Genomic DNA, 25,095 nt, shown 5'->3' with positions numbered 1-25,095 from the left:
ACCTTAAAATCCATTATTAAATCTGTTCATCTTATACCAGTACTCGGAAGCAAATGAGCTGTATATGTCATTGTTTACTAGTGCTTCAGGGAGATGCTCACTGACCACTATTGTAAGGTTCTGGAATTGATTAAATGAATGTTCGGTTTCTCCATTCCCTTTGTTTCCATAGGTTTCAATATGTCTGTCTTTCTACTCACAGAGCTAGACCTGATCTCATTCTCCCTAGCAGTGCTCCTGCCCTATTTTAATGGTTTCGGCAATCTGTGTTTGTACTTTCTCTGTTGCCATTGTTTTCCTGTGAAATGACTTTACTGTGCTTTTGGATGAGGCCATTATATCGACTTCTGTTTTTGTTTGCAAAATATTGCTGATGGTGCCTAATTTCTTGCTGTAGCAACACATTGGGCCTATGCCTTTTAGAGAATGACCTTCCATGTTATTGTCCTGAATGAAAATGGTGGTTCATTTCATTAGCTGTCTGCTCCAGTGCTGGAGGAGGAGAGTAAAATAGGCGAGGACTAGCCAGTTCCCACTAAGGTCAGTCTCTGATCTGGAAGGGCACGGACTGAGTGGGGACAGGATTAAAGACCGATACGATAGAAGGCCCGGTGGTGTCTCTTTAGGTACCATAACGATAGCTTTGGAAATGATGGGGAATTGTTCTGACTTGGAACAGTTGTGACATTCTTATCTTGGGTTGCTGGTGCTGGTTTTTATTGGCAATGTCCTAACTTCTGTGAGTGATGAGTTCAGGGAAACAGTATAATGTTCCTTATTTGAACATTTGGGGAGAAGGTCCATTTGGACCAGTAAGCATTTAGGATGTTGTATGAAAAATTGCCCTGTTTACTTTCAAGTACAGGCATACCTTGTTTGATTGAGCTTCACTTTATTGCACTTCACAAATGCACTTCACTGCATTTTTAAAAAAATTTTTATTTTATTTTGGAGTGTAGTTGATATACAATGTTGTATTAGTTTCAGGTGTACAGCAAAGTGATTCCGTTATACATGCACATGTATCTATTCTTTTTCAAATTCTTTTCCCATTTAGGTTATTACAGAATATTGAGCAGAGTCCCCTGTGCTATACAGTAGGTCCTTGTTGGTTATCTGTTTTAAATATAGCAATGTGTACATGTCAGTCCCAAACTCCCAATCTATTGATACTGCATTTTGGTTTTTTTATATACAAATTGGAGGTTTGTGGCAACCCTGTGTTGTCAGATGATGGTTAGCGATTTTTAGCCATAAAGTATTTTTAAATTAAGGTAGGTACATTGTTTTTTTTAGGCATAATGCTATTGCACACTTAATAGACTACAGTATAGTGTAAATGTAACTTTTATATGCACTGGAAAACCAGAAGATTTGTGTGACTAGCTTTATTGCAATATTCATTTTATTGTGGTGATTTGGAACAAAACCCTGCAGTATCTCTGAGGTGTGCCTATAATTACAAATTTAAATTAATTAGTATTGCAAGCAATGACTAGATAAAACTGCTTTCTGGTTATATGTTATATGTATGAAAATAGCTTGAGTTGTGATCATTTTTACCCTACACATCTGGTTTGCTATTCCTCTCAGTTTTAGTGGAGACAGAACTAGTGAATTAGGGTTATCATACTGGGCTGACTGGTTTGGTGAGGTGTAAGTTTTCTTGCTTTTCAGAGTAGTCACGGATGTTGTCCCAGGCAGCCAGACTAGGACTGTGGCCTCTCTCCTCCTTCCTGGATAAAAGTTCACCACAGAGAAGGGCAGTGACTTTGTTAATTCTTTGACTCCTGTTTTCTCTTTGTCTTCTGCCAAAGCTGTGAATGAAGCCACCTGTACCTGGAGTGGCCAGCTTCCTCCCCGGAACTACAAGAACCCCATCTACTCTTGCAAGGTGTTCCTAGGAGGTGTCCCTTGGGATATTACGGAAGGTGAGCTCTGAGACCTTCTGCTTCAAGTGTTGAAGGTGGGGCATGTCTTTCAGGAACAAGAAACTTGGACTTGAGGCCAAGAACTGAACCTCTGCCTGGGCACAGGGTATTACAGGAGCAACTGTGATGGGAAAGGTGCACTTCATAGACTCCTACAGTGCTTCTGTGTCTGTTGCATACAGTTGTCACCTGAGACCAAAGGTCAATTCTGAGTTGTCTGTCAAGGAGGATGAGCCCAAGAGAATACTAGTGGCCCTGTGCCTTCCTCGGGAGGATGGTGTCTCAGTTTCTGTCATTCTTTTCATCTCTTTGCAGCTGGATTGGTTAACACCTTCCGTGTTTTTGGCTCTTTGAGTGTGGAGTGGCCTGGTAAGGATGGCAAGCACCCCCGGTGTCCTCCCAAAGGTAATATGCCTAAAGGTAATAAAGACATGGTAGGAGCTTTTTTTCCCTCCTTAGTATGTAATTGCACTGAGGGACGCTGGGGTGTCACAGCTGCATGATGATAAGAAGGTTTGGGCACTCCACAGCACAGAACTTTCAGCTCTCGGCACTCCTTCTCAACCTCACACATCCTTCTGTTTCTTCTGAGCCAGTGTTCCATCTGTCCAAACTCACACTGCGGTTGGAGCTCCCTGTGAAACGGCCTTGTGCACTTCCCTCCAAACCTGAACCCCAGCCGTTCCTGACCTCTCAAAATGAGGCGTTTGAAAAGCTTTCCTTTACTTGCCTTTCCTTCCCAGTTACGTTGTTGCCTGACCTAATTCTGAGCTCCCTTTGGAGTTAGCAGGAATGAGGACCAAGCATCTGATTTCTCACTGGTCTGAAATGAGATCCCTTCCCTGTAGAAAGGAGCAAGTGCTATTTTCACTCTGCCCCATCTTCACTGAAAGTGTTCCGATGAACTGAGCCAGTGGTCTAACTAGGCTTTTAAAGGAATACCTCCATCCCCTGGCCCCAGACCTGTCATCGCTCCTGCCCCCAGGAAAGCCAGGCTTGCTGACCTGAACATGCTTTGTGTTGTGGGATAAAGAGCTATGTGGTAATGATAGGATCCTCTGTCCTACTTTGCCAATCCCTTCCCTTACTAGGGTGGGAGATGGTGTGCTTCTCCCTCCGTTGGCCTGGTTGTCCAGCATAGCAAATGCTTCCATTCAACAAGACTTTCAGGAGTAGGACAAAAACGTGTCTCACCCATAAGGCATCTTTCTCGGAAGAAACTCCCTGCCGCAAAACCAAGGCTGAGGAGTTAGCCACCTGAGGGATGTTAATGCAGTTTCTCCTTCCATTGGATATAGGGTATGTGTATCTGGTCTTCGAACTAGAGAAGTCTGTCCGGGCCTTGCTTCAGGCTTGCTCTCATGACCCGCTGAGCCCAGATGGCCTGAGTGAATATTACTTCAAGATGTCTAGCCGGAGGATGCGCTGCAAGGAGGTGAGTTGGCACAGCGTCCTTTCTGGATCGGGTGATTGGCATATGAGGCAGTGGATTTCATGGGGTGGGTGGATACACAGGCTGCAGACAAGTATCCCTACTGAGGCAAGAGGGCTGCTCTTCTTGCCCCACGTTGAATACAACAGAACACTCTCAGCTGCATTAACCCCCCACCCCGCACCTTTGGGCCGTAATGGTATGTATGTGCTTCTGCCCATGGAAATCAAACTGTCTCCCAGATCTCCTTCTATTCTAGCCAGTGCTTCTGTCCCAGACCTCTTGTCTTAGAAATGAAATTGAAATTAGCAGCTTTCTCTGCTTGGACTTAACTGAAAATCTACAGTTGTTTCTCCCTCGTCCTGCTCTCAGGATGTGCCTTCTCACCTCCTAATCTGTGGTGCGTAGACCCCTCTGAAGCCCACATCCATGGATGACTTCTTCACTGCCATTCAGGGCTTTATTACTATCTAGTTTCCTCCATCTGGTTCTCTCTCCTTAGGCCGTCTCTGGTATCAGCCTCAGCATCGTGAGTCTCTAGCATAGAGCCATCCTGCCTGGGAGCCTCGTTGCATATTCTTGGACCCTATCTCAGGCTTACTAAGTCAGTTTGGGTGGAGTTTAAGAATCTCCACTTTAGGACTTCCCTGGTGGCGCAGTGGTTGAGAATCTGCCTGCCAATGCAGGGGACGCATTGGGGTTCGTGCCCCGGTCCGGAAAGATCCCACATGCCGAGGAGTGGCTGGACCCGTGAGCCATGGCTGCTGAGCCTGTGCGTCCGGAGCCTGTGCTCCGCAACGGGAGAGGCCACAACAGTGAGAGGCCCGCATACCGCCAAAAAAAAGAAAAAAAAAAAGAATCTCCACTTTAACCAAGTTCCCCATTGGTGCTAGTGGGTGGTGTTTGAGAACCACTTGTCAAAGGAAGTTTTGAACTCCGGAATCAGTGTTATTTTTTAAAATTTGGTTCCAGAGTACATTACTTTTGTGATATTGGATGAGATATTTAATATCATGAAACTTCATTTCCTCATCTATAAAATGGAAAATTGAAATGCCTCTTTTAGTAAGAAGATTAGCAGTTGCCAGGGGTTATGAGGGTAGAGGGGATGAATAGGCAAAGCACAGAGGATTTTGAGGATGGTGAAGATACTCTCTGTGATACTGTAATGGTAGATACATGCCATTATACATTTGCCAAAAACCCATAGAGTTACAGTGGTAAAACAAACCCCAAGTGTGAACCCTAATGTAAACCATGGATTTTGGACAATACTGACGTGTCAGCGTAGGTTTCCTGATTGCAGCAGGTGTGCCAGTCCTGTGAGGAGTGTTGAGAGTGGGGGAGGCTGTTCGTGTATGGAGGCGGGGGGCGGTTATATAGGAACCCCACATTTTCAGCTCAGTTTTGCTGTGAACTGGAAGCTGCTCTAGAAAGTAAAGTCTACTAAAATCTGTAGGGTAATAGAGAAAATGCCTGTTTTATTGAGATAGTCACATCGGATTTAAAATAAATGATGCATGTGACAAAGTTGGCTCTTTGTTCTACGATGTTTCCTGGTGTTAGTTCACATTGATTTTGTCCTCTGGCTGTGCACGGTGCCCCACAGTTTCCCTGCCTTCTTTCTTGCTGTGTGGAGCTTATGTAGTTATCACAACTTATGCTCTGGGACTTAACAACATGCTCCTTCTTCCCTATCCCCTGCTTTCACAGTGAGAGGCTGCCATTGCAGCACCACAGGCCCTCACCCTCCTCAGTGCCCTGCAGACACCTTCCTGCTCCTAGTCCCTCGTCACCGCATCGCACAGTGTTTGAATAGCTTTCTTTGATGCATGGGCTGTAGGCAGCTCTGGTTCTCATCTCTCTCTGACCCTCTATTTCCTTTGTGTTTCCCCCTCCACACCAGAGTAGTAGGTATTTGATTCCCCCCTGTCTTCTTCCCCATGTCAGACAAGTTACTCACTTGTGTGGCTCTGCTCTTACCTTTAGACCACACTCACCTCTCTAGTCTCATGTCCTACTTGAGCCCCACCTTCCTGTGGGGCCTTTCTTTGGCATGTCCTATAATTATAAACTCCTACTTTTAAGAAAGCTTGGAAAGCGTGGTGGCTGTTGGGATGTGAACCAAGATTGTGATACTTTCCCATGGTAATGGAAAAAGCAAGATGGGCTTTTGCATCTTCCAATGAAATTGGCTCCCCCTGGTAACTTCTCCCAGGCTCTCTCATCTCAAGGTTATCTAGGTCTAGAACCCATCAGACCTGATTCTTGTTTTCCCACCATGCCCAGGCAGTCTGAATTCTGCAGATTCTCCTGTTGAAGAATCTTCTTGATCTTGGCCTGTTCTTTGCCCAGTACCACCAGCCTTCTCCAGGTCTTTTTCAGCTGTCCTGTGAACTACTGTTCTGCCTCCTTGCTGGTTTATGCCTCAGGTCTCTTCCTGCTTTGAGACCTTTTTTTTTTTTTTTTTTAAAAAAAAATCTTCACAGATTAATCTTCCAAAAACACTTACTGATCATCTGTCAACTCACTTCATTCTGGAGCCTTCTGTCTGCTATGCCAGGTTTTGTTCTAGGCTCAGGATTTGGAAGCAGAGGACATGGTCAGTTCCTGCCCTAGTGTCACTCTGCCCTGCAGAACCTCAGTGTTTTCCTGTGTGTGACTTTTCACACTACCTCTCTCCAGTTACTCCCACTGCTCCTGTCACAAGCCCTCTAGTGAGTACATTGGGCCAGTAACCATCTCACACAGATACCTTCAGCAACCCTACTCTCTGTCCTTCAAGCTCCTATCCTGTCGTTCTCTGTGAATCCTTCCTGTCCCAAGGACTCTAGACCATGCTGTCTGTTCATCAGTGTCCATGGTCCTTTGTTGGAACCACATGGTTGAAGGTTGTAACAGTGCTAGGTTCCTGGGTATGACAGTTTGGGACTATTTTGCTTACTCTTCAGAATGGGTAGACTACTACTCTACCATTTTTTTTAAAAAACCATTTTGGACTCACGGACTTAGTAAAATTCAAGTCTAGTTGTGTTGGGGTGAGGGTGGCTTGCCGAGTACCTGTGTGTCTGGGAGTGTATGGGGCTCAGCTTAGCATCTCCAGAGCATGTGCCTCTCCATACGAGAGCCTTTTTCTGGCTCCCTACCAGGGCTGATATACCTTTGGGTGGTTTTTAGGTACAAGTGATCCCCTGGGTCTTGGCCGACAGCAACTTTGTTCAGAGCCCATCTCAGAGACTTGACCCCAGCAGGACGGTATTTGTTGGTGCTCTGCACGGGATGCTGAATGCCGAGGCCCTGGCAGCCATTCTGAACGACCTATTTGGTGGTGTGGTGTATGCTGGGATTGACACAGATAAGCACAAGTATCCCATTGGTAAGTGTCCCACTTCTGTGTGGGAAAGCTGGGTGGCCCCTGGGATGTAGACCAAGATTGTGATACTTCCCTATGGGAGTGGAGGGGGAGACCTGACTCACACCTGCAGCTCAGCATATACCAGCAGTATAGCATCTTTTTCTAGACAAGCCACCAGTACTGACCCCTCTGTACCCATCCCTCTCCCACCACTTCCCTTGAAGGGGAGAAAAATTGATAGGAGGTGAAAATGAAACAGGAACTTTGGTTGGAAGCTCAGAGTTAACAGCCAAACCAGTCTGAGACAGACAACAGGTAATATTTCATTAAAAGGTCAGGACTTTCCTGAACTTGCTTGGTTTCCTTTGTTAAGAGGCCTTGAAAAGCGGCCTTGTCTAGGGTCAGAGACCACGTGAGGCTGAAGGAAGACTCTGGGTGACTCAGCCAACAGAGTATGGTCATGGCCTATGCTGTCCTAGTGTAGGGGAGTCTGGGGGCCTAACCACTGGGTTTTGGTCAGCCCCACTGGGAAAGGAGGGCAGTTTCCCAGTCGTGGTAGAATAATCTTAGTGGTGGGGTTTGGAGGTGGAGCAGAGCTTCAGCTTCCTGATCAACACATGGCTAATCCACCTTCCCACATGCTTCTTCGTCTGCCCACCCACACAGAATCTGGTCAGGAAGGAGCATCTTGTGCCTTTCAGTGCCGCACCGCAGATTGAGAACAGGGACTTCAGAGGCTGCAGGGGCAGAGGCGGCACTTGGCAGGATGAGGCTGCTTCTGGCTCCCCTGCTAGGCTCTGGAGTACCTCCAGGCCAGGAGGGCCTTGACTGCTGGGCCTGCCTTCAGAGAGGTGTTCTATCTGCATCTTGCTTTCCACTCTGAACCCTTGTAACCGTGCCTGTGCATCTGCTTACACAGAGGAGTCTCTTCCCTCCTCCTTGTGGTCAGCAAGTCCTCCCCCCATTCCTGAGGGGGTTGTGCCATCATGGTCTACAGCTACACTGTCTGATACAGTGCCACCAGCTGAATGTGACTCTGAGTGCTTGAAGTGTGCCTAATGCCACATGTTGAAATGATAATATTTTGGATATATTGGGGTAAAGAAAATTAATTAAAATTAATTCCACTACATTTTTCTTCTTCATTCCACTACATTCATTAAATGCGGCTACTAGAAAACTTAAAATTACATAAGTAGCCCATACTATATTTCTATTGGACAGCACAGCACTGATCTAGGAACAGGGTTTCCTGAGCGTTGACAAGTGGTGTTCGGGAGAATTTGGCTGGAAGGTAAGTTTTCCTGTTTTTCCTAGGGTCTGGTCGCGTGACTTTCAATAACCAACGTAGTTACCTGAAAGCAGTCAGTGCTGCTTTTGTGGAGATCAAAACCACCAAGTTCACCAAGAAGGTGAGTGGGCTGGTCTGTACCCTCACTCTGGGCCATCTGAGAGGGGTCTGGGCCAGCCACTACCCAGGGCAGGCCTGAGACGGAAGCTGTCCCTGTGCTGGATATGCTTTGGGGAATGAGCCAAGCTTCTGAGGACACACTTGAGGTGAGGTTTGGGTTTGGGAGGGGCCTGGTCTTGGTCCACTCGGGGGGATGGGAGCTTGGGACTGTTGAGCCTCCTCAACATGTGGGGTGCCTTCCTGTGCTGTGTTATTTGGCCAGCCTTGCAAGGCAGCCTGACTTCTATTCTCCAGCCTGACCTGCATTTTCTGATTGCTTACTTGTTGCTGGATGATAGAGTGCCATGGTCCGGTTTGCCGAGAAGACCAGGCAGTAGTGTGTGTGGTTGCACACACTTTGTAGAGCCAGCCTGGCAGCTTCTGCAGTTTGGGCACCTGCCATCAAGGATCTCTGTACTCTCTGCCTATAGTTCTCTCTGGGCCCCCCTTAAAACAGGAAGCCCCCTGTATTCATATGGATGGCCCATGACATGCCCTTCTCTTCTGGCCCATTTGGCCTCCTGGTGAGAAGCAACCACTTCATTATCCTGTTTTGCTTTGTGCAGGTTCAGATTGACCCCTACTTAGAAGATTCTCTGTGTCATATCTGCAGTTCTCAGCCTGGTCCTTTTTTCTGTCGAGATCAGGTGAGTCCCCTGGGCACTTGAGATGTTTATAAAATCCCCGCCTTCAGTTAAAGATTGTCATGTCTCATTTGTCACAGGGAATGTTGGAGTTCTCAGGTGCCTTGCGGTTGTCTTAAGAGCATAGAAGAGGCAGCAGTAATGTTTGCTGATGATTAGACCAGAGACACACTTGACCCAAAACTGTTGGGAAAGCTCGTTGAGTCTTGATACTTTGGCCTTCTCCTTGCCTGGGATGTTGGTTTTCAGTGTGGCACTATTGGTAATGGTGATTTTTGAGGATGATAGGAACCTGCTGGGCGTGGTCAGCAGTACCTATGAGCCAGGCACTGTTGTTCTAAGTCTAAGGCCTTCTAGATGGATTTTCCCCTATGCATGGAAGCTTGCTTTTTTTACTTCTGAACCTCTGGACTGTTTTGATATTTGTACCTGGTTTGTACCCAGTTGTCAGAAGCAGGCAGAAAGCAGCATGGCAGTTTTTGTTGAGTGTTTCTGGGTGGTGGAGCACAGATCTGGATGTATTTGGGCAGTGCTTCTCATAGTCTAACGTATATACGCATCACCTAAGGATCTTGTGTAAATGCAGATTCTGATTCAGTAGGTTTGGAGTGTGGCCTGAGATGCCTTGTTTCTGACAGGTTTCCAAGTAGTGCCAGTGTTGCTGGCAACAAGACAAGTTTGGGATGTGTTTGAATACTAGCAGTGCATCCATACTTAGTTATTTTTGCAGTGGTGCTGTCACTCAGGTTTGGAGTCTCTGGGTAGACAGTAGTTAAACTGAGGCTGCAAAATGAGGATATGAAGTGAGTTTGGGTTGCTGGGTAAAGCCGGAGAATAAGTGTATCTCTGAATAGCCTCTTCTAGCAGGCTTTTGTGTGTGTGTATCTTCCACAGATGATCCCCATTTTTGGATAATGGCTCAGAAGTTTAGTGGCTTGCCCGGGCTTACACAGCCAGCGGGAGTGTGGGCCTGGGACTGAGGTAGTGCCCAGTGACCTCTCCTCACTTAGTGTGACGAGGGAGCCGTGCTGCCCGGCATTAGGATCTGGAGTCACTGTCTTTAAATGTTCTCCCATGTTAGCAGGCGTGTGCTACAGCTGCTCCATAGGAGGTAGGAAGGGCAGGGGACTGGAAGAGCAGCTGTGGTGCTAAGAGGAGATGAGGGAAGCTGGCACAGTCTCTACACAATAGGAGCCCAGCATGCTGGATTAAGTCTGGGCACCCATAGAAACAGGCAGTGGATTTGCCATGGTTTGGTCAGGCCTCTGTTGGGGATGAGAGGGATCCCCAGGACCATCTCTTCTAACCCCACAGAGGCCATCAGGAATCCCCCACTTGCTCTTGGGCAGAGCAGGCAGCTCATGCAGCTGCCCCCCTGGCTGGTGCTGACACAGGCCTGGCTTCTCTCTGTTTTTCTCCGCTCCACCCAGGTGTGCTTCAAGTACTTCTGCCGGAGCTGCTGGCACTGGCGGCACAGCATGGAGGGCCTGCGCCATCACAGCCCCCTGATGCGGAACCAGAAGAACCGAGATTCCAGCTAGAGGAGCTGGCCTTGCCCAGTGGCCTGTGGCGCCTGAGGCTGGCAGGTCAGGCAGTAGCCTGCACCACCCTGCTGCCACTGGCCACCAGGGAGCTGGCTTCCCGAGGACAAGGGAAAATCGTAGTCACCTTTGCACTTGCTGAATCTGTCTTTGTTTCTGCACTAATTAATGCACAATGAGTTTTGTCGGATTTTGTTTTCAGGGGGTGTACCAGGGCAAGGACCCTTAGGCTCACCCTCCAAGCGACTCTGTAGTTTTCCCAGATTTTAGTTCCTCATTTTGCCGATGAAAAAGCAAAAAAGAACTACGTGTCCAGAAGGTATTGACACGATGCCTACATCTAGGTTTATTTATTAAAAGCGCTTTTTTACATTCCTTGCAATACTGATGGTGATGATGTGCAGGTCTCATTGGTTTCATTCTTGCAGTTGCCATACAGTGCCTTTCCATTTATTTAACCCCCACCTGAACGGCATAAACTGAGTGTTCAGCTGGTGTTTTTTACTGTAAACAACAAGGAGACTTTGCTCTTCATTTAAACCAAAATCATATTTCATATTTTACGCTCGAGGGTTTTTACCGGTTCCTTTTTACACTCCTTAAAACAGTTTTTAAGTCGTTTGGAACAAGAGATTTTTTTTTCTTTCCTGGCAGCTTTTAACATTATAGCAAATTTGTGTCTGGGGACTGCTGGTCACTGTTTCTCAGAGTTGCAAATCAAGGCATTTGCAACCAAGAAAAAAAAATTTTTTTGGATTTGAAACTGGACCTGATAAACGGTGTTTGAGTGGCTGCTGTATATAGTTTTAAATGGTTTATTGCACCTTCTTAAGTTGCACTTACTTGGGGGGGGAGGGTTGATAGAAGTTTTTAATCACAAAGTCACAGGACTTTTTTCTTTTGTAACTGAGCTAAAAAGGGCTGCTTTTTGGTGGGGGCAGATGAAGGCTCACAGGAGCCCTTTCTCTCAGAGGGGACAAGTACCCTTCCCTTATTTCTTTCATTTGAGAAATGTATGAAGCAACAGTTGCAGTTGACTGAAATGCTACTGGAATTTGAAAACTTGACTTTTCTTTTTTTTTTTTTTTTTTAAAAAAAAGACTTGCCCCTCTTTGGGAAGCTGTGTGCCAAAGAACCAGTGTCATAACCCCCCCTCCTCCCTCCTGCTGAGCTGACGTTGCATTGTTGCATATCCCAGCTACTCTGTGGGTTTTGTGAAGCTGTGTGTGAAGTCTCTACCTCATTGTAGTATATGCAGGCAAGACTGCACTCTCCTACAGATGTGTGGAGTAAGCTGTGGTGTAGTTTTTTTGGCACATAATAAACACGTTGCAGCAGAGTTCTGGTTTTGTCTCTGTGTCTGAGCTGTGGGAAAAAGGGGGCAGTGGGACACCAAGATTCCAGAGTAAAAACCCACATTTCCTTGGATCTTCTGTGATGAGATTCCAGCCCAGGTTGATAGTGGGGCCATGTGGGGACTTGCCCCTGTAAGTCCTTCTTGGTCACTTCCGTGGTCAAATGCACCTCGGAGGTGCCTCTCTAGTAAGTGGGTACCTCTAGTCTAGGTATGTAAAAAGCCCTCACAAATAAACTTCCTGGGGCTCCTCTTTTCATAATCCTAGACTCAGCTTGGAGGAACTGGAGGCATAGCTCCCCAGAGGTCGGCACGAGCCACTTGTTCTCAGCTTCTCCTGTAAGCCTCAGAGCTGATTCTTCTTCTTGGGAGGCTTCCTATCTCTTGGAGTCAGCTGTGCTGACCCAGTTCTTTACTGAGTGGGAGTAAATTTTTGCTGTTCTTCAGGACTATCATCTGGACTCTTTCTCACAGGCGGGATGCCAGGATTTTTGAAAGGGTCTGCTGATGATTTTTTCAGGTAGGTTGTTCCTGGGCCCAGCTGCTGAAGTGATCTTTGGAAGATTCCATTTTAGTCTGCGGTGGAGGGAGCCCTGCACACTGAAGCATCCGTTCCGTGAGAGGTGCAAGAAGTCACTATCTGAGGGGGTGGGGAGTCCCTTCGGCCAAGAATGAGAGGCCTCATCTTTCCCTTGAGGCCTGATGGCAGCAGCATAGTTTGAAGTGTGCAGGTAAAGTAAACTGCATCTCTCTTGAAGGAGAGTCTGACTCTCCCTTTTGGTGTCCTGGTCTGTCCTGTCCTATTCAGAGAGTCATCTCTTCTCCCCTTTGGTCCCTCTTTTGTCCAGGTGCTACTTTCAGGGTAAGGGCTCCCTGTCCTTCAGCCTTCCATTCTCAGTCAGTTCAGAGACTGACTGGACTGTCCAAGGTGACCAGGAGTTGAGTTGGGGGATGAAGCACAGCCTGGTGCCCCTTAACTCATCCAAACTGGGCAGCCCAGTCTTTCTTTAAGTCAGGCGGGGACTTGGAACCCACTTAAGCCAAGTTGGAGATAAGGAGCAGGGCACTCCCGAGGCTAATGAGGCTACCAGGGGTAGCCTGTGCTGGTGGCCTCAGAAGGACCTGGTTTGCGGATGGGTACAGCAGGAACAGCCTTATGACGGTGGTGGTTGGAGAGAGTGCCTCAGCTGGGAGCGCTACGGGTGAACTGGGCCCTTCACTTAAACATTTGAGAACTTGCTTTGTGCCGGGCACTGTTCAAGGCAAATACTGCCATGGAACTCATCCTTAGCTGAGAAAATTGAGACAAGTCACTGTGACGTGCTAAGAAATACTAGAGCAACTTTAAAAGGCTAGCAATGCTAAATGATAAAAGGATAGCAGTGTTACTTTGTATAAATTGGAGGGAAAGTTCCTCTGATAAGGTGACGTTTGAGCAAAGACTCGGAAGAAGTGAGATAATTCTTTCCCAGTTGTACCTGTGTCTCCACCAGGCTAGACACAAGTCTGTGACCCATGGATTGGGTGGGGATCCTGTGCACGGCGCCATCCCCTACTTCCTCACTTTTCCGCGCTCCCGCCTTCCTGATGGCTCTTAAGCCTTCATCCCTCTCCGCATCATGTGTGGGAGAGATACGCCGCCGCTCTTAGTCTAGGGCACTTTAATGGGCGACCTAACCACTGAAGAAGGGTCTAGAGAAACCTGCGTAAGACCACCCTAGTTGGGGCGGGCCGGGGCGGGTCAGCCACTCGCTACGCCCACTGGATGGCAATTGGCCATACTTCCGTTCCATTCCGCCCCGCCCCTCTAGGGGTCGCTGTGCCGCGCTTACAGTCGGCTCAGCGCATTTCAGACTAGGCGGAAGCGGCTTTCTGGCCTGCGCTTTATAGGCCTCTCGTGCTTCCTGTTTCCTCTTTTACCAAGGACCCGCCGACATGGTAGGTGTTTTTGTTTCCAATCTGGTACCCCCCACAATCGTCCTCCATCCGCCGCTTTGCACGGCCCCCAGCCCGCGAGGAGGGGCGCAATACCCTGTGAGGCCGAAGCCTCCGTGGGCCGCTGGCTTCCGCGTTGACCCCGCGCTCCAGCACTGCCCGGCCGGCCTTCTCCCCATCCTGGGCTCAGACCCAGCCCACGAACCCCGCTCCGGTTAGGGCGTGACGCCGTGCTGTTCCCCGGAGGGGGTTCCTGAGTCGCGAGTGACCCTGTGTTCTCCACTTGCAGGGCCGCGTTCGCACCAAAACCGTGAAGAAGGCGGCCCGGGTCATCATTGAGAAGTATTACACGCGCCTGGGCAACGACTTTCACACCAACAAGCGCGTGTGCGAGGAGATCGCCATCATTCCCAGCAAGAAGCTCCGCAACAAGATCGCAGGGTGAGTTCAGCCGGCGCTCGGCCTCCAGGGCCTGCTGGGAGACGGAGAGTCGTGGCCCCGCGGGTGGGTCGTGGGAGCTGGGTTAGCACTAGTCTCCCGCTGCTCCGAGAAGAGCGCTGGAGGTGTGCCTTTGCCGGGTTTCTTGGTGGGGTTGTCTTATGTTCGCGTTGTATTTGGCGGTTTGACTGGCGGGGGCGCTTGGACGAGGTTAGCCACAGTCGACCTCTGGAAGACTAACGTTAAGTAAGGGTGTACTCGATTTAATGCTAACTTATGTACACTGGAATTCGAAGTAAAGGAAATGAAGGTTGGGAGGAGGGGTTGTGAAGGTTTGTTGGGAGTACTTGGTAGCTTTGAAAGCGAATTTGAATAGAGAGGATGTGCGACACCAAAGGGACAGGCATGCCTAGGTAAGTGGAGCTGCGTGTGGAGGTTTTGTGTATGTAGGAGGTTCAGAGTCAGGGCCCCCAAGGTGAATCTTCTCCCTTCTCACTGCGGGAAGAGAACTAAAATACACATGCAGACGTTCTGGGTACCAGTGGGAGCCAATGTGTGTTCTTGGGCATTTGTTCTTTGTAGCTATGTCACACATCTGATGAAGCGGATTCAGAGAGGCCCAGTGAGAGGTATCTCCATCAAGCTGCAGGAGGAGGAGAGAGAGAGGAGGGATAATTACGTGCCTGAGGTAAACTTTCTGGGTCTTATTCTGGATCTCTTGTTCATCCTGAAAGATAAAGCAGGTTCTTGAGAACCGTTTCAGGTACCTGGTTTTCAAAGGGACCTCAGCTGAGTCTTCATATACCCTTTGACCAGCTGTAGGTGCCTATAATTTACTTGCCTGTATGTTAGGTTCTGTTCTGCCCTGTTGGGATCATGTAAGTCCATTCTGTTTTATACATGAGAGCCTTTTAATGATGTTTGTTTGGTGACTTATGTCTTCTGGTTTGATTATTTGCCCTAGCATAGTATTTCTGCAGTATAAACCCAATCTTAAGGTTTTCTAAATACTGGATTCGTGGGATCCTACTGTATCCTCTCTATGCCACCCATCCCCGTCCCCCACCCCCTTTTTTTGTTCCTCATTTAAGAATCTTAGAGAAAAGGCAGGGAAGGTGAGAGATAACTCATTGCTATTTGGGGCCTGCCTTGTTCCTTACAGGTCTCAGCCCTGGATCAGGAAATCATTGAAGTAGATCCTGACACTAAGGAAATGCTGAAGCTCTTGGTAAGTGTTTGCTGAATTCCTAAAGTAGGGCTTCCCTGGTCACCATCCATCAGTAGCTTTCTACTGTGGGTAATACTTCTAGGTAACACTTACTGAGTCTTTAAAATATATCAAGTAATCTCAATGTTTCTATATGGCGTTTCCCTTTTCCTCAGTGTGTCCCATGAGGCACATCCTGTTATTTACATTTTATAGATGATGAAATGGTAATTTCAAGGTGAGTAGGTGGCAGGGATGGGAATCCATCCACCCTTCTAACCACTAACCTAGACTGCCTTCAGAGTGGGTTTAGCTAGTTAGTGAAGGTTCATTTTGCTCTCCACACGAGGATAACTCCCAAATCCAGTGGCTGTTCTTCCAGGACTTCCAGAACACCCCTTCTCTCAGTTCCTTCTGTTCTCTTCTCGATTTTGTGGCTGGCTTCTCACATTTACCCCCTTGGTTCCATCCTTAGTTCTCTTTTCAGTCTGCCTCCTTACTTCTATATCTGTATGCTAATCACTCAAATGAGCTGTGGTCTCATTTCCAGTTGCTAACTGGGCACTACTTGGGTAGTTCAGCTATCTTCAATACAATCTGATAAGTGTCTCTTCTGTGACATATCTTAGTACTTTAGTAGTTTGGTGAAAGCATGAGCTTCAAAGTCCAGGAGGCAGTTAGTGATTTAGAGCAACTTTATTTTTCCTTTTTATGATCATGAAACGTCTTAAGACGTTCAGAAAGGTAATGAATAGAGTGAACACCCATATACTACCACCTGGTCTCAGAAAAACATAACCAGTACAGCTAACGCCTGCTACAGATCATTTTGTCCTGAAATACTACTCTGGAATGCATCTTTTTAATTTCAACTGTAAAATTGGTTTTTGAGGATAAAATGAGGAATTAAATTCTGGTTATATGGTGGGCCCTTGGGTTCTTTTTTCTTTTTAACATCTTTATTGGAGTATAATTGCTTTATAGTGGTGTGTTAGTTTCTGCTTTATAACAGTGAATCAGCTATACACATGCTCTTGGGTTCTTTGCACTTAGATTGAGCCACCTTAAAGGCAGGCCCTGACCTTGTCCTACCACTATTCTACCCGGGCCCTTCACAAATGTTGATTGCATAAGTGATGCCTCCTACCTGAGGGCTGGTCTTGGAAATGAAGTGGCACTGTATATGCCTTAGAGGAGTGATTCTCAAAGGGACAGATTTTGCACCCCACAGGGAACATTTGGTAATATCTGGACACATTTTTGGTTGTCACAACTGGGGGATACTAGCAGACATTAGTGTGCATAGAGTCCAGGAATGCTGTCAAATGTCTTAAAGTGCACAGGACAGCTCCTTCATGGCTGACTGTGGAGGATCCTTCAGATCGCAGGTAGACCCCCTATAGAGTTTTATTGCTCTGGGGTGGGGAGGAGAAGGCTCTCTTGGTTTTCTGCAGGGTCCCACCAATCTGACCCCAAGGTTGTGGAGGCTGACAGAAGCATAGCCTAATGGTGGTGCCGGGGCTCTGGACACAGATCTCACCAGTACAGCCACACTAAGCCCCTTTTTATTGTTCCAGGACTTTGGCAGTCTGTCCAACCTGCAGGTCACTCAGCCTACAGTTGGGATGAATTTCAAAACACCACGTGGAGCCGTTTGAATCTTTCTGCTGTGCTGTAATATTTTCAATAAACCTCGGACAACAACCGTGCCTGTGTCATCTGTGGGGTTGGGTGCCGGTGGAGCTAAGGGCAGGAGTTCTTTCTCAAGGGAGATGTATCCTGAAGAAGAGCGGTCTGCAGTGTGACGCATCTGTAAGTGGCCTATGGGCAGCGCCCATACAGATTATGGATGTGGTAGGAGGCCTGAGCCTGGACACCTGCATCACTTCTTTGGTTGCCAGCTCTACCCTTCTTGGTCCTCCCAGGCCCTGAGCACGCACTCTGGCTTCAGACAAAAGTCAGGAGATGCTTTTCCCTCCTCACCCTGTAGGCCCTGCTTCAGCCTCCTCCGAGTACATGCAGTTTGGGTTAATGAACCTGCCGGTCTTGAAAGGGTAACGCTCCTCATGTGTGTGAGGGTTGGGCTTTCTGTGGGTGGGAGATAGGATGGGTGTGGAGGCCAGTACTTGGAGCATAGGAGATTGAATGAGTGTGAATGGATGTGTGGGGGAGGATCAGTGAAACACAAGCGGATGTGTCAGTTCAAGGGAGGCTGAGCTCAGTGGGTGGATCCCGGGTGGGTGGATCTGAGCTTGGGGAGCTGCTGAGGCTGTGGGTCCAACTCTGTTGTGGAGAGTGCTGGGTTGGGCTGGTCCCTGCTGAGCAGTGGGAGGACAGCTTGCAGCACAGGCTCCTCTGCTTGACTGTCCTGGGCTGAGCTGGGCCTGTTTGTGTACATGTGCATGTCAAGATCTCTGCAAGGTAGTGGCAGGACCTAGGTCAGTCTGGCTCTCCATTGATCCTTTGCACATCTGGTTCTGTGAGGCAGATACGTGCAACAAACATCCTAAAAATGTGTATTGTAGCAGTACAAAAATTGTAACAATTTTGATTCAATTTCAGACTTGAAAAGTTGCAAGAATATATAGCACAAAGAACTTTAAAATACTCTTACCCGACCTCAGCTCACATTTTGCCCCAATTGCTTTAATTCTGTCTCTATACACACTTTTTTTTTCTGATCCATTAGGATCAAGTTAGAGATGGGCCCTTTTGTTCCAAATATTTTATGGTCAGTTTGCTAAGAACAAGCATAACTGCAGATCAATGATCATAATCGGGAAGTCTAACATTGATATCATACTGTTACCTAATCCATAGTCCACTGTAAAATCTTGCCAATTTTCCCAATAATATCTTCCATAGTTTTCTTTCCTGGTTCAGAATCCAACCCAGAATTACTACAGCTAGTTCTCATGTCCTTCAGCCTTCTTTCCATGTCTGTCTTGGAAAAGTATTGGCTGATTTTGTAGAATGTCCTTCAATTTGGGTTTGATGTCGGCTCACAATTAGATTTAATTGAGCTTTTTTGTGTAGGAATACAGATGGTCCCTGACTTAAAATGGTTCGATTTAAGATTTTTTGACTTTAGGATGGTGTGAAAGTGATATTATTCAGTAGAAACTACTTCAGATACGGAATTTTGATCTTTTCCCAGGCTAGTGATACGTGGTAGGGCTCATGATTCTGGGCGGTGGCAGTGAGCCACAGACCCTAGTCAGCTATGTGATCTCAAAGGTAAACCCAACAATACACAACTCTTTTTTTGTACCCATACAAACATTGTTTCACTTTCAGTACAGCATTCAATACGTGAGATACCCAATACTTTATTATAAAATGGGCTTTGTGTTAGATGATTTTGCCTAACTGTAGGCTAATGTGTTAGGACATTAGAAGTAGCCTCAGCTAAGCTATGATGATCAGTAGGTTGTGTATTAAATGTATTTGTGACTTAGGGTATTTTCAATCTACGATGGGTTTATTGCAACATAACCCCATCATAAGTCAAGGAAGATGTGTACCACAGAAGAGATATTGTGTACTTGATGCATCATATTGGGAGGCACAGAATACTTGGTGAGTTTTAGTGATGTTTACTTTGAGCACTTGGATTAAGGGGCATCTGTCAAGTTTCTCCACTGTAAGTTATAAGGAGGTATTTCGAGGCTAAATATCCTGTTCTTCAACTTTTCACTCACTAGTTAATAGCATCTATTAATATTTTAACTCCATTATTACCTTTATATTTATTAGTATTGTACAGTAAGGAAGAGCTTTCTCTTAAAACTTTTTCTTTCCATTTTTTGATGTGGAGTCGGGCATTCTCAGCAAATACTCTTGCCTTCTAAATACAGCTCCGTATAAAGAAGCCTTTCCTCTTGGTTTTTGGTGTCAGTGATGAGGAAAGGGGTGGGCTTTCTGTATGGGGGGAGAAATTAGAGCTGGGTTAAAATTACCAATGGGTAAGAAAATTAACAAAATGCCAAACCAGCAACAAGGCCGTTTGCTGTGATGTTTGCCACACTCGCCTACTAGGAGGCAGTGTCATTGCTATTCCACATCTGCCTGGCTCCTCTACCTCTAGGCCCTGTGCTCTAGATAACTTAAGATGAGGGATGGGAAGGGTTGGGGGAGGAGGAGGGAGCCGACTTGGGCTGCACGAAGAAGCTGTTTATCTTCCATCAGTGTTGAGGAGCTTCTCTAGGCCTTAGTTCTTTCATCTGTAAAATAAGACCTGTGCTCATTAGAACTTCCTGTGGAGCTTGTTAAAAGCAGGTGGCCAGGCCCTGCCCCTGATTTGGGCTGTGATTTGTGTGTTCAGGAGGTGGGTGGGGCCTGCGTGGGTGTTTCCACAGGTACTTGCTGGCAGTTCCAATCCCAGTTGGGTTTGGAAACTGCCAGCCTAGCAACTAGCACTGGCTGGCCCACGGTGCAGTCTCCCATGTTTGGGGTCAGATAATGCTCTTCGCATAAAATAGACAAGAGAGTCTTCTGCCTTCTGTGTCACAGATTCTGCTTCTTCAAGATTTGAAGGGCCCCAGGAAAGTTTTGGAGGTAATTATCTTCTTTTTTTCTATATTGCCCTTAGTTGTGTTAAAGTATAATTTTCAACAAAGTGAAATGGCTCTCATACAGATGGATATAAAATGAACACATGTTAAGCATTTTTAAAAACTCAAAGAACTGAGATGTTACAGTCAGTTCAAAGGAGAAGTCAAGGACAAATTTGGAGTAAAAGACCGTTGAAATGAATTTATAAATGGACACGAGACTGACTTCTTCCACAGGAGGGAAGTCAGCTGAACCTCTACCCAACAGAATTTATTTATTTGCCTTTGTCTATAGATAAGAATTATTTGTATTATCAGGTATCTATAACTTACAGAGTTGTAAAATAGCTCCAAGGCAGTGAAAGGTGCAGAGCCTCTCTATAGAATCCAAATCAAAACCCAGGTTGTTGCTCTTAACAGTTGAAGCACAAATTTCCCCCTCTATCTGTAAATTCATATTCTCTGTATTGCTTATGTTGTTAATATTTTTAATTTTATTAGTATATAATTAATTATAGTTTTCTCATAATTAGGAAAACTCCGTTATTATGTGTCATTTTAAATGTTATGTTTGTTTTCTTTTCTAAATTAAACTTGTCAGATGTTTATTTTATCCATAGTTTCAAAGAACTAGCACTTGGAGATGTAACTTTCTTTTTACTTTACTTTTACTTTCCTCATTAGATACTGGAAAAAAACATGGATTCAATTGTGAGGAATGTGAGTAAAGCTCATTTTCTTTTTCAACTGCAGGGGTCAGCAAACTATGCGCAGCTGCCTGTTTATGGGTAAGCCGTGAACTAAGAATGGTTTTTCACATTTCTAAATGCTTTAAAACAATAGCAACAACAAGAGGAGAATACTGTGGCCTGTGGAAACTATACGAAATTCAAATCAGTGTCTACATACAGAGTTTCATTGGGGTGCAGCCACATTCATTTGTTTACAAATTGTAGATGGCTGTTTTCCTGATGCACTGGCTGAATTAAATAGTTGCCACAGAGACAGTACGCAGCAGTGTTATCACTTTGCAGTACAGACTGCAGTTATACATTTATAACTCAGTAGTGTTATGAGGGCCATACCTATCACCATATCGTGACATTTAATTTTTTTAAAATTATTAGTGCATACTTAACGTTAAAGAAAAAAGAGCCCCCCCCCGCCCCGTCTAAGAACGTGCAGGGCGACGGCGGCCGGGGTGGGGGTGCGCATGTGCCCTGGGCCCGGGCCCCCCGGGAGCCATAATCCTGGAGGGACCCGCTCCCAGGAGTCATGTCCCTGCGCCCCGGCCCCCGGGAGACATAATCCATGCTCCCCGGCCGGGCCCCTAGGAACCGTGTATACAAGTCCCGGGGGCCGGCGTGGCAGGGGCCGGCGTGGCAGGTGCTGGGCTCACTCCGGGAGGCGGCAGGCGCTGTGAGCCCCTTCCCGCAGGAGCGCCTGTGCCGCGGACCGGCGGCCGGGGATCGCGGGGATCGCGGGGGACAGGAGCGCAGCGGACAGAGAGGCCTGGGCGCCGCCGGTTCATGTTGCTGTTTACGCTGCGGGCGCGCAGTGCCCCCTGCCCGCCCGCCAGCCCGCTGCTCCCCCGCCCGCTCCAACATGCCCTCAGTGCGCCTGCCGCTGCGCCCCCAGGCGCTAGACCGCGCGGCCGCCATGGGGAATGGGATGAACAAGATCCTGTCTGGCCTGTATATCGGCAACTTCAAAGATGCCAGAGAAGAACAAGATGACACACATTCTGTCTCTGCACTACAGCGCCAGGCCAACATTGGAGGGGGTTAAATACCTGTGCATACCAGCAGCGGATTCACCGTCTCAAAACCTGACAAGACATTTCAAAGAAAGTATTAAATTCATCCACTAGTGCCGCCTGCGAGGTGAGGGCTGCCTTGTTCACTGCCTGGCCGGCGTCTCCAGGAGTGTGAGTCTGGTGGTTGCATACATCATGACGGTCACCGACTTCGGCTGGGAAGATGCCCTGTGCACTGTGCATGCAGGGAGGTCCTGTGCAAACCCCAACCTGGGCTTCCAGAGGCAGCTCCAGGAGTTTGAGGAGCACCAGGTCCATCACTTCCGCCAGTGGCTGAAGGAGGAGTACGGAGAGAGCCCTTTGCGGGATGCGGAAGAAACCAGAGGCATTCTGGCCACCCCAGGAATTCTGAAGTACTGGGCCTCTCTCAGAAGACTGTAATGTACCTGAAATATTGCAAAGCCAGAGTTTAGGTGCTGCCCAGAAGAAAAGCAGACAGAGTTTAGGTGCTGCCCAGAAGAAAAGCAACCAGAGTTCATTTTTCAGCGTCCAGAAGTAATTTGTGAACTCGCCTGTTTTCATTTTAAACAATATATATGCAATTGTGTCATCAAAAGAAAGAAAAAGAGAAAACTGGGCTTTAAATGTTATGTTTTTAAGGTATGAGTAACCCATTCATTCGGTAGGCAAGGGAAGCTGTTTACCAATGGTGAGTTAATTTCTCTGGAAGAAACATGTGCAGAGTAAGTAAACTTATTTAAAACTATTAGCCTTTGGGTGAGAATGGTTGCTTAAAGGGGTGAGAATCGTTGCTTAAAGGGTTGAGAACATTGGGAGCAATATCAGTAGTCAATTCAAAACAAGGCAAATGATTTTGAATGGTTTTCCTTGGTTCTTGATGAGTCAAATGTTACCAATACTGCTCAGCTGTTATGCAAGGGTCAATGCCAACTTTGAAGAGTAAAGAATTAGCCTCTAGAATAATCTGCGTAGAACAGCTACAGGTGAGAATAATTTTAAAGATGAGAAATCACTGATTCAGTATAACCTGAAGTGGGAATTGGCTGAGCTAATGTTACAGCTGATTGTGGTAGAAGTACATGCAGAGCAGAAAGGGCTTATTTGGACAGACTTCAAAGCTTGCAGAAAGGTAAAGTGTTTAAAACCTGTGTTATTCATTTTGTTACTCATTAATACGTATTCTGTAGAAAATACCTAAATTTCAATTATTGAACCAGTACTGTTAGCAGTGAATTTTACTCTCATAGAGTTAACCATCATCAGTTCCATGAATTTTGGTAGTTGTATTTAATTGTGGTAATGTTTTTTTAAACATATAATATTTGTTATTTTAACCATTCATAATTGTATAATTAGAGGCAATAAATATGTTTACGGTGTTATGGTAACCATCATCACTATGTCTAAAACTTTTTCCTCATCCCCAGCAAAAACCGTGTACTCGGTAAACAATAACTCCCTATTCCCCATATCACATTTTGTTTATCCATTCATATTTTGGTGGACATTTTGGTTGCTTCTGCTTTTTGGTTGTTGTGCAGAATGCTGCTATGAACATGGGTGTACAAATATCTGTTTAAATCCCTGCTTTCAGTTATTTTGAGTATATCCAAGAACTGGAATTGCTAGTTCATGTGGTAAATCTATGTTTAATTTTTTAAGGAAATGCCGTACTATTTTCCACAGCAACTGCACTATTTTACATTCCTACCAGCAGTGTACAAGTTTCTCCACATCCTTTCCAAAACTTGTTACTTTCTGGGGTTTTTCTTGGTTTTGATTTTGTTCTTTTGATAATAGCCATCCTTGTGAGTGTGAAGTGGTATCTCATTGTAGTTTTGATTTGCATTTCCATAATGATAGTGATATTGAGCATCTTTTTAGGTGTTTATTGGCCATATGTATATCTTCTATGAAGAAATGTCTGTTCAAGTTCTTTGTCAGTTTTTAAATTGGTTGTTACTGAGTTGTAGGAGTTCTTTGTATATTCTGGATATTAATTCTTTATCAGATATGATTTGCAAATATTTTCCCTCATTCTGTGTGTTGTCTTTTCTCTCTGTTGATAATGTCCTTTGATACACAAAAGTTTTAACTTTTGACAGAGTTCAATGTGTTATTTTTTCTTTTATTGCTTATGCTTTTGGTGTCATATCTAAGAATCCTTTGCCAAATCCACAGGCATGAAGAATTACTCCTATGTTTTCTTTCAAGAATTTTATGGTTTTAGCCCTTATATTTAATCCTTTGATACATTTTGTGTTAATTTTTGTATATGGTATGAGGTAGGGGTCCAACTTCATTCTCTTGCATATGGAAGTCCTGTTGTCCCAGCATCATCTGTTAAAGAGACTATTCCTTTCCCATTGATTGGACTTGAGACCCTTGTCAAAAATCAGTTAGCCATAAATGTATGGGTTTGTTTCTGAACTCTCAGTTCTATTCCATTGGTCTATAAGTCTGTCCTTCTGTCAGTCCACAGCATTTTGATTACTGTAGCTTTGTAGTGAGCTACGAAGTGTGGGTCCTTCCACTTTGTTCTTTTTTAAGATTTTTTTTTTTTGTCTACCTGGGCTGTATAAGTTTGCTAGTGCTGCCATACAGAATACCACAGACTTAAACGGAGATTTATTTTCTTACAGTTCTGGAGGCTAGAAGTCCAAGATGAAGATGTAAGCAGGTTTGATTTCTCCCGAGGCCTCTCTTCTTGCCTTGGAGCTGGCTGTCTTCTTGCTATGTCCTCACATGCTCTTAGCCCTGGTCTCTCTGTATCCAAATTTCCTCATCTAATAAGGACACCGGTCAGATTAGACTAGGGCCCACCCTAATGGACTCACTGTAACATAATTACCTCTTTAAAGGCCCTGTCTGCAAATATAGTCACATTCTGAGGTACTGGAGTTAAGGCTTCTGCATATGAATTTTGGGGAATGCAGTTCAGCCTATTACATGGACTCCATGCACTGAATTTGAGAATCAGCTTTTCCATTTCTGCAAAAAAAAGCCCACTGGAATTTTAATAGGAGTTGCTCTGAATTTTGTAGATGGCTTTGGGTAGTATTGACATCTCGACAGTATTAAGTCTTCCAGTCCATGAGCATGGGATCTCTTTCCACTTATTTAGATCTTCTTTAATTTCTTAGAGGAATATTTTGTAATTTTCAGGGAACAAGCCTTTCACTCCTTGCTTAAGTTTATTCCCAGGCATTTTATTCTTTTAGATTGTGCTATTGTAGTATAATAAGAAATACATATTTGGTCTTTCTCCCCAGTTCTTGGCATAAAATCTTCTAAAACCCTTGGAATTTCCTGAGTATTATTCATAATAAGCCCCTTTCAACCATACCTGAGTTTATGCTAATGAGGTGACTCTTGGTGGGCTGTAGATCACTTCAGGATGGGGGCTAGTTGCTAGAGGAACCAACCATGTGAATAGAGGATTGGAACTTTTTAGCCCCACCCCCTGACCTCTGTGGAG

The 25,095-nt window shown here is 45.9% G+C and overlaps 2 protein-coding genes and 1 pseudogene across 4 annotated transcripts in view; all 3 read left to right on the top strand.

Moving 5' to 3' along the window:
* CPEB1 (cytoplasmic polyadenylation element binding protein 1) overlaps window positions 1-10,353 on the top strand; it is a gene marked incomplete at its 3' end in the record, with an annotated part of 82,644 nt that extends 72,291 nt beyond the window's left edge. The window contains exons 5-11 of one of the 2 annotated variants that reach the window (XM_082649047.1): window positions 1,818-1,931; window positions 2,247-2,336; window positions 3,230-3,366; window positions 6,541-6,739; window positions 8,036-8,130; window positions 8,735-8,815; window positions 10,243-10,353. In XM_082649047.1, the coding sequence (XP_082505173.1) occupies window positions 1,818-1,931; window positions 2,247-2,336; window positions 3,230-3,366; window positions 6,541-6,739; window positions 8,036-8,130; window positions 8,735-8,815; window positions 10,243-10,353 (827 nt within the window). Of the gene's footprint in view, window positions 1-1,817; window positions 1,932-2,246; window positions 2,352-3,229; window positions 3,367-6,540; window positions 6,740-8,035; window positions 8,131-8,734; window positions 8,816-10,242 lie in introns of both variants that reach the window. The other variant, XM_082649048.1, reaches the window with a different exon arrangement.
* A 3,195-nt stretch (window positions 10,354-13,548) lies between these two features.
* RPS17 (ribosomal protein S17) lies at window positions 13,549-16,992 on the top strand. The gene is made up of 5 exons (XM_082648040.1): window positions 13,549-13,645; window positions 13,932-14,083; window positions 14,663-14,768; window positions 15,243-15,308; window positions 16,865-16,992. Exons 1-5 carry the CDS (start codon window positions 13,643-13,645, stop codon window positions 16,943-16,945), a joined length of 408 nt encoding a protein of 135 aa, XP_082504166.1. The 5' UTR covers window positions 13,549-13,642; the 3' UTR covers window positions 16,946-16,992.
* A 4,507-nt stretch (window positions 16,993-21,499) lies between these two features.
* On the top strand, window positions 21,500-22,074 carry LOC309819413 (dual specificity protein phosphatase 22-like; annotated as a pseudogene). The gene has a single exon. The product of its transcript is annotated as a dual specificity protein phosphatase 22-like (transcript).
* Window positions 22,075-25,095: the final 3,021 nt, after the last annotated feature.

This window comes from Grampus griseus (genome assembly GCF_964374135.1).
Source record: "Grampus griseus genome assembly, chromosome: 2".
In the NCBI taxonomy this organism is placed as follows: Eukaryota; Metazoa; Chordata; class Mammalia; order Artiodactyla; family Delphinidae; genus Grampus; species Grampus griseus.
This window is presented reverse-complemented; position numbering and strand designations above follow the sequence as displayed.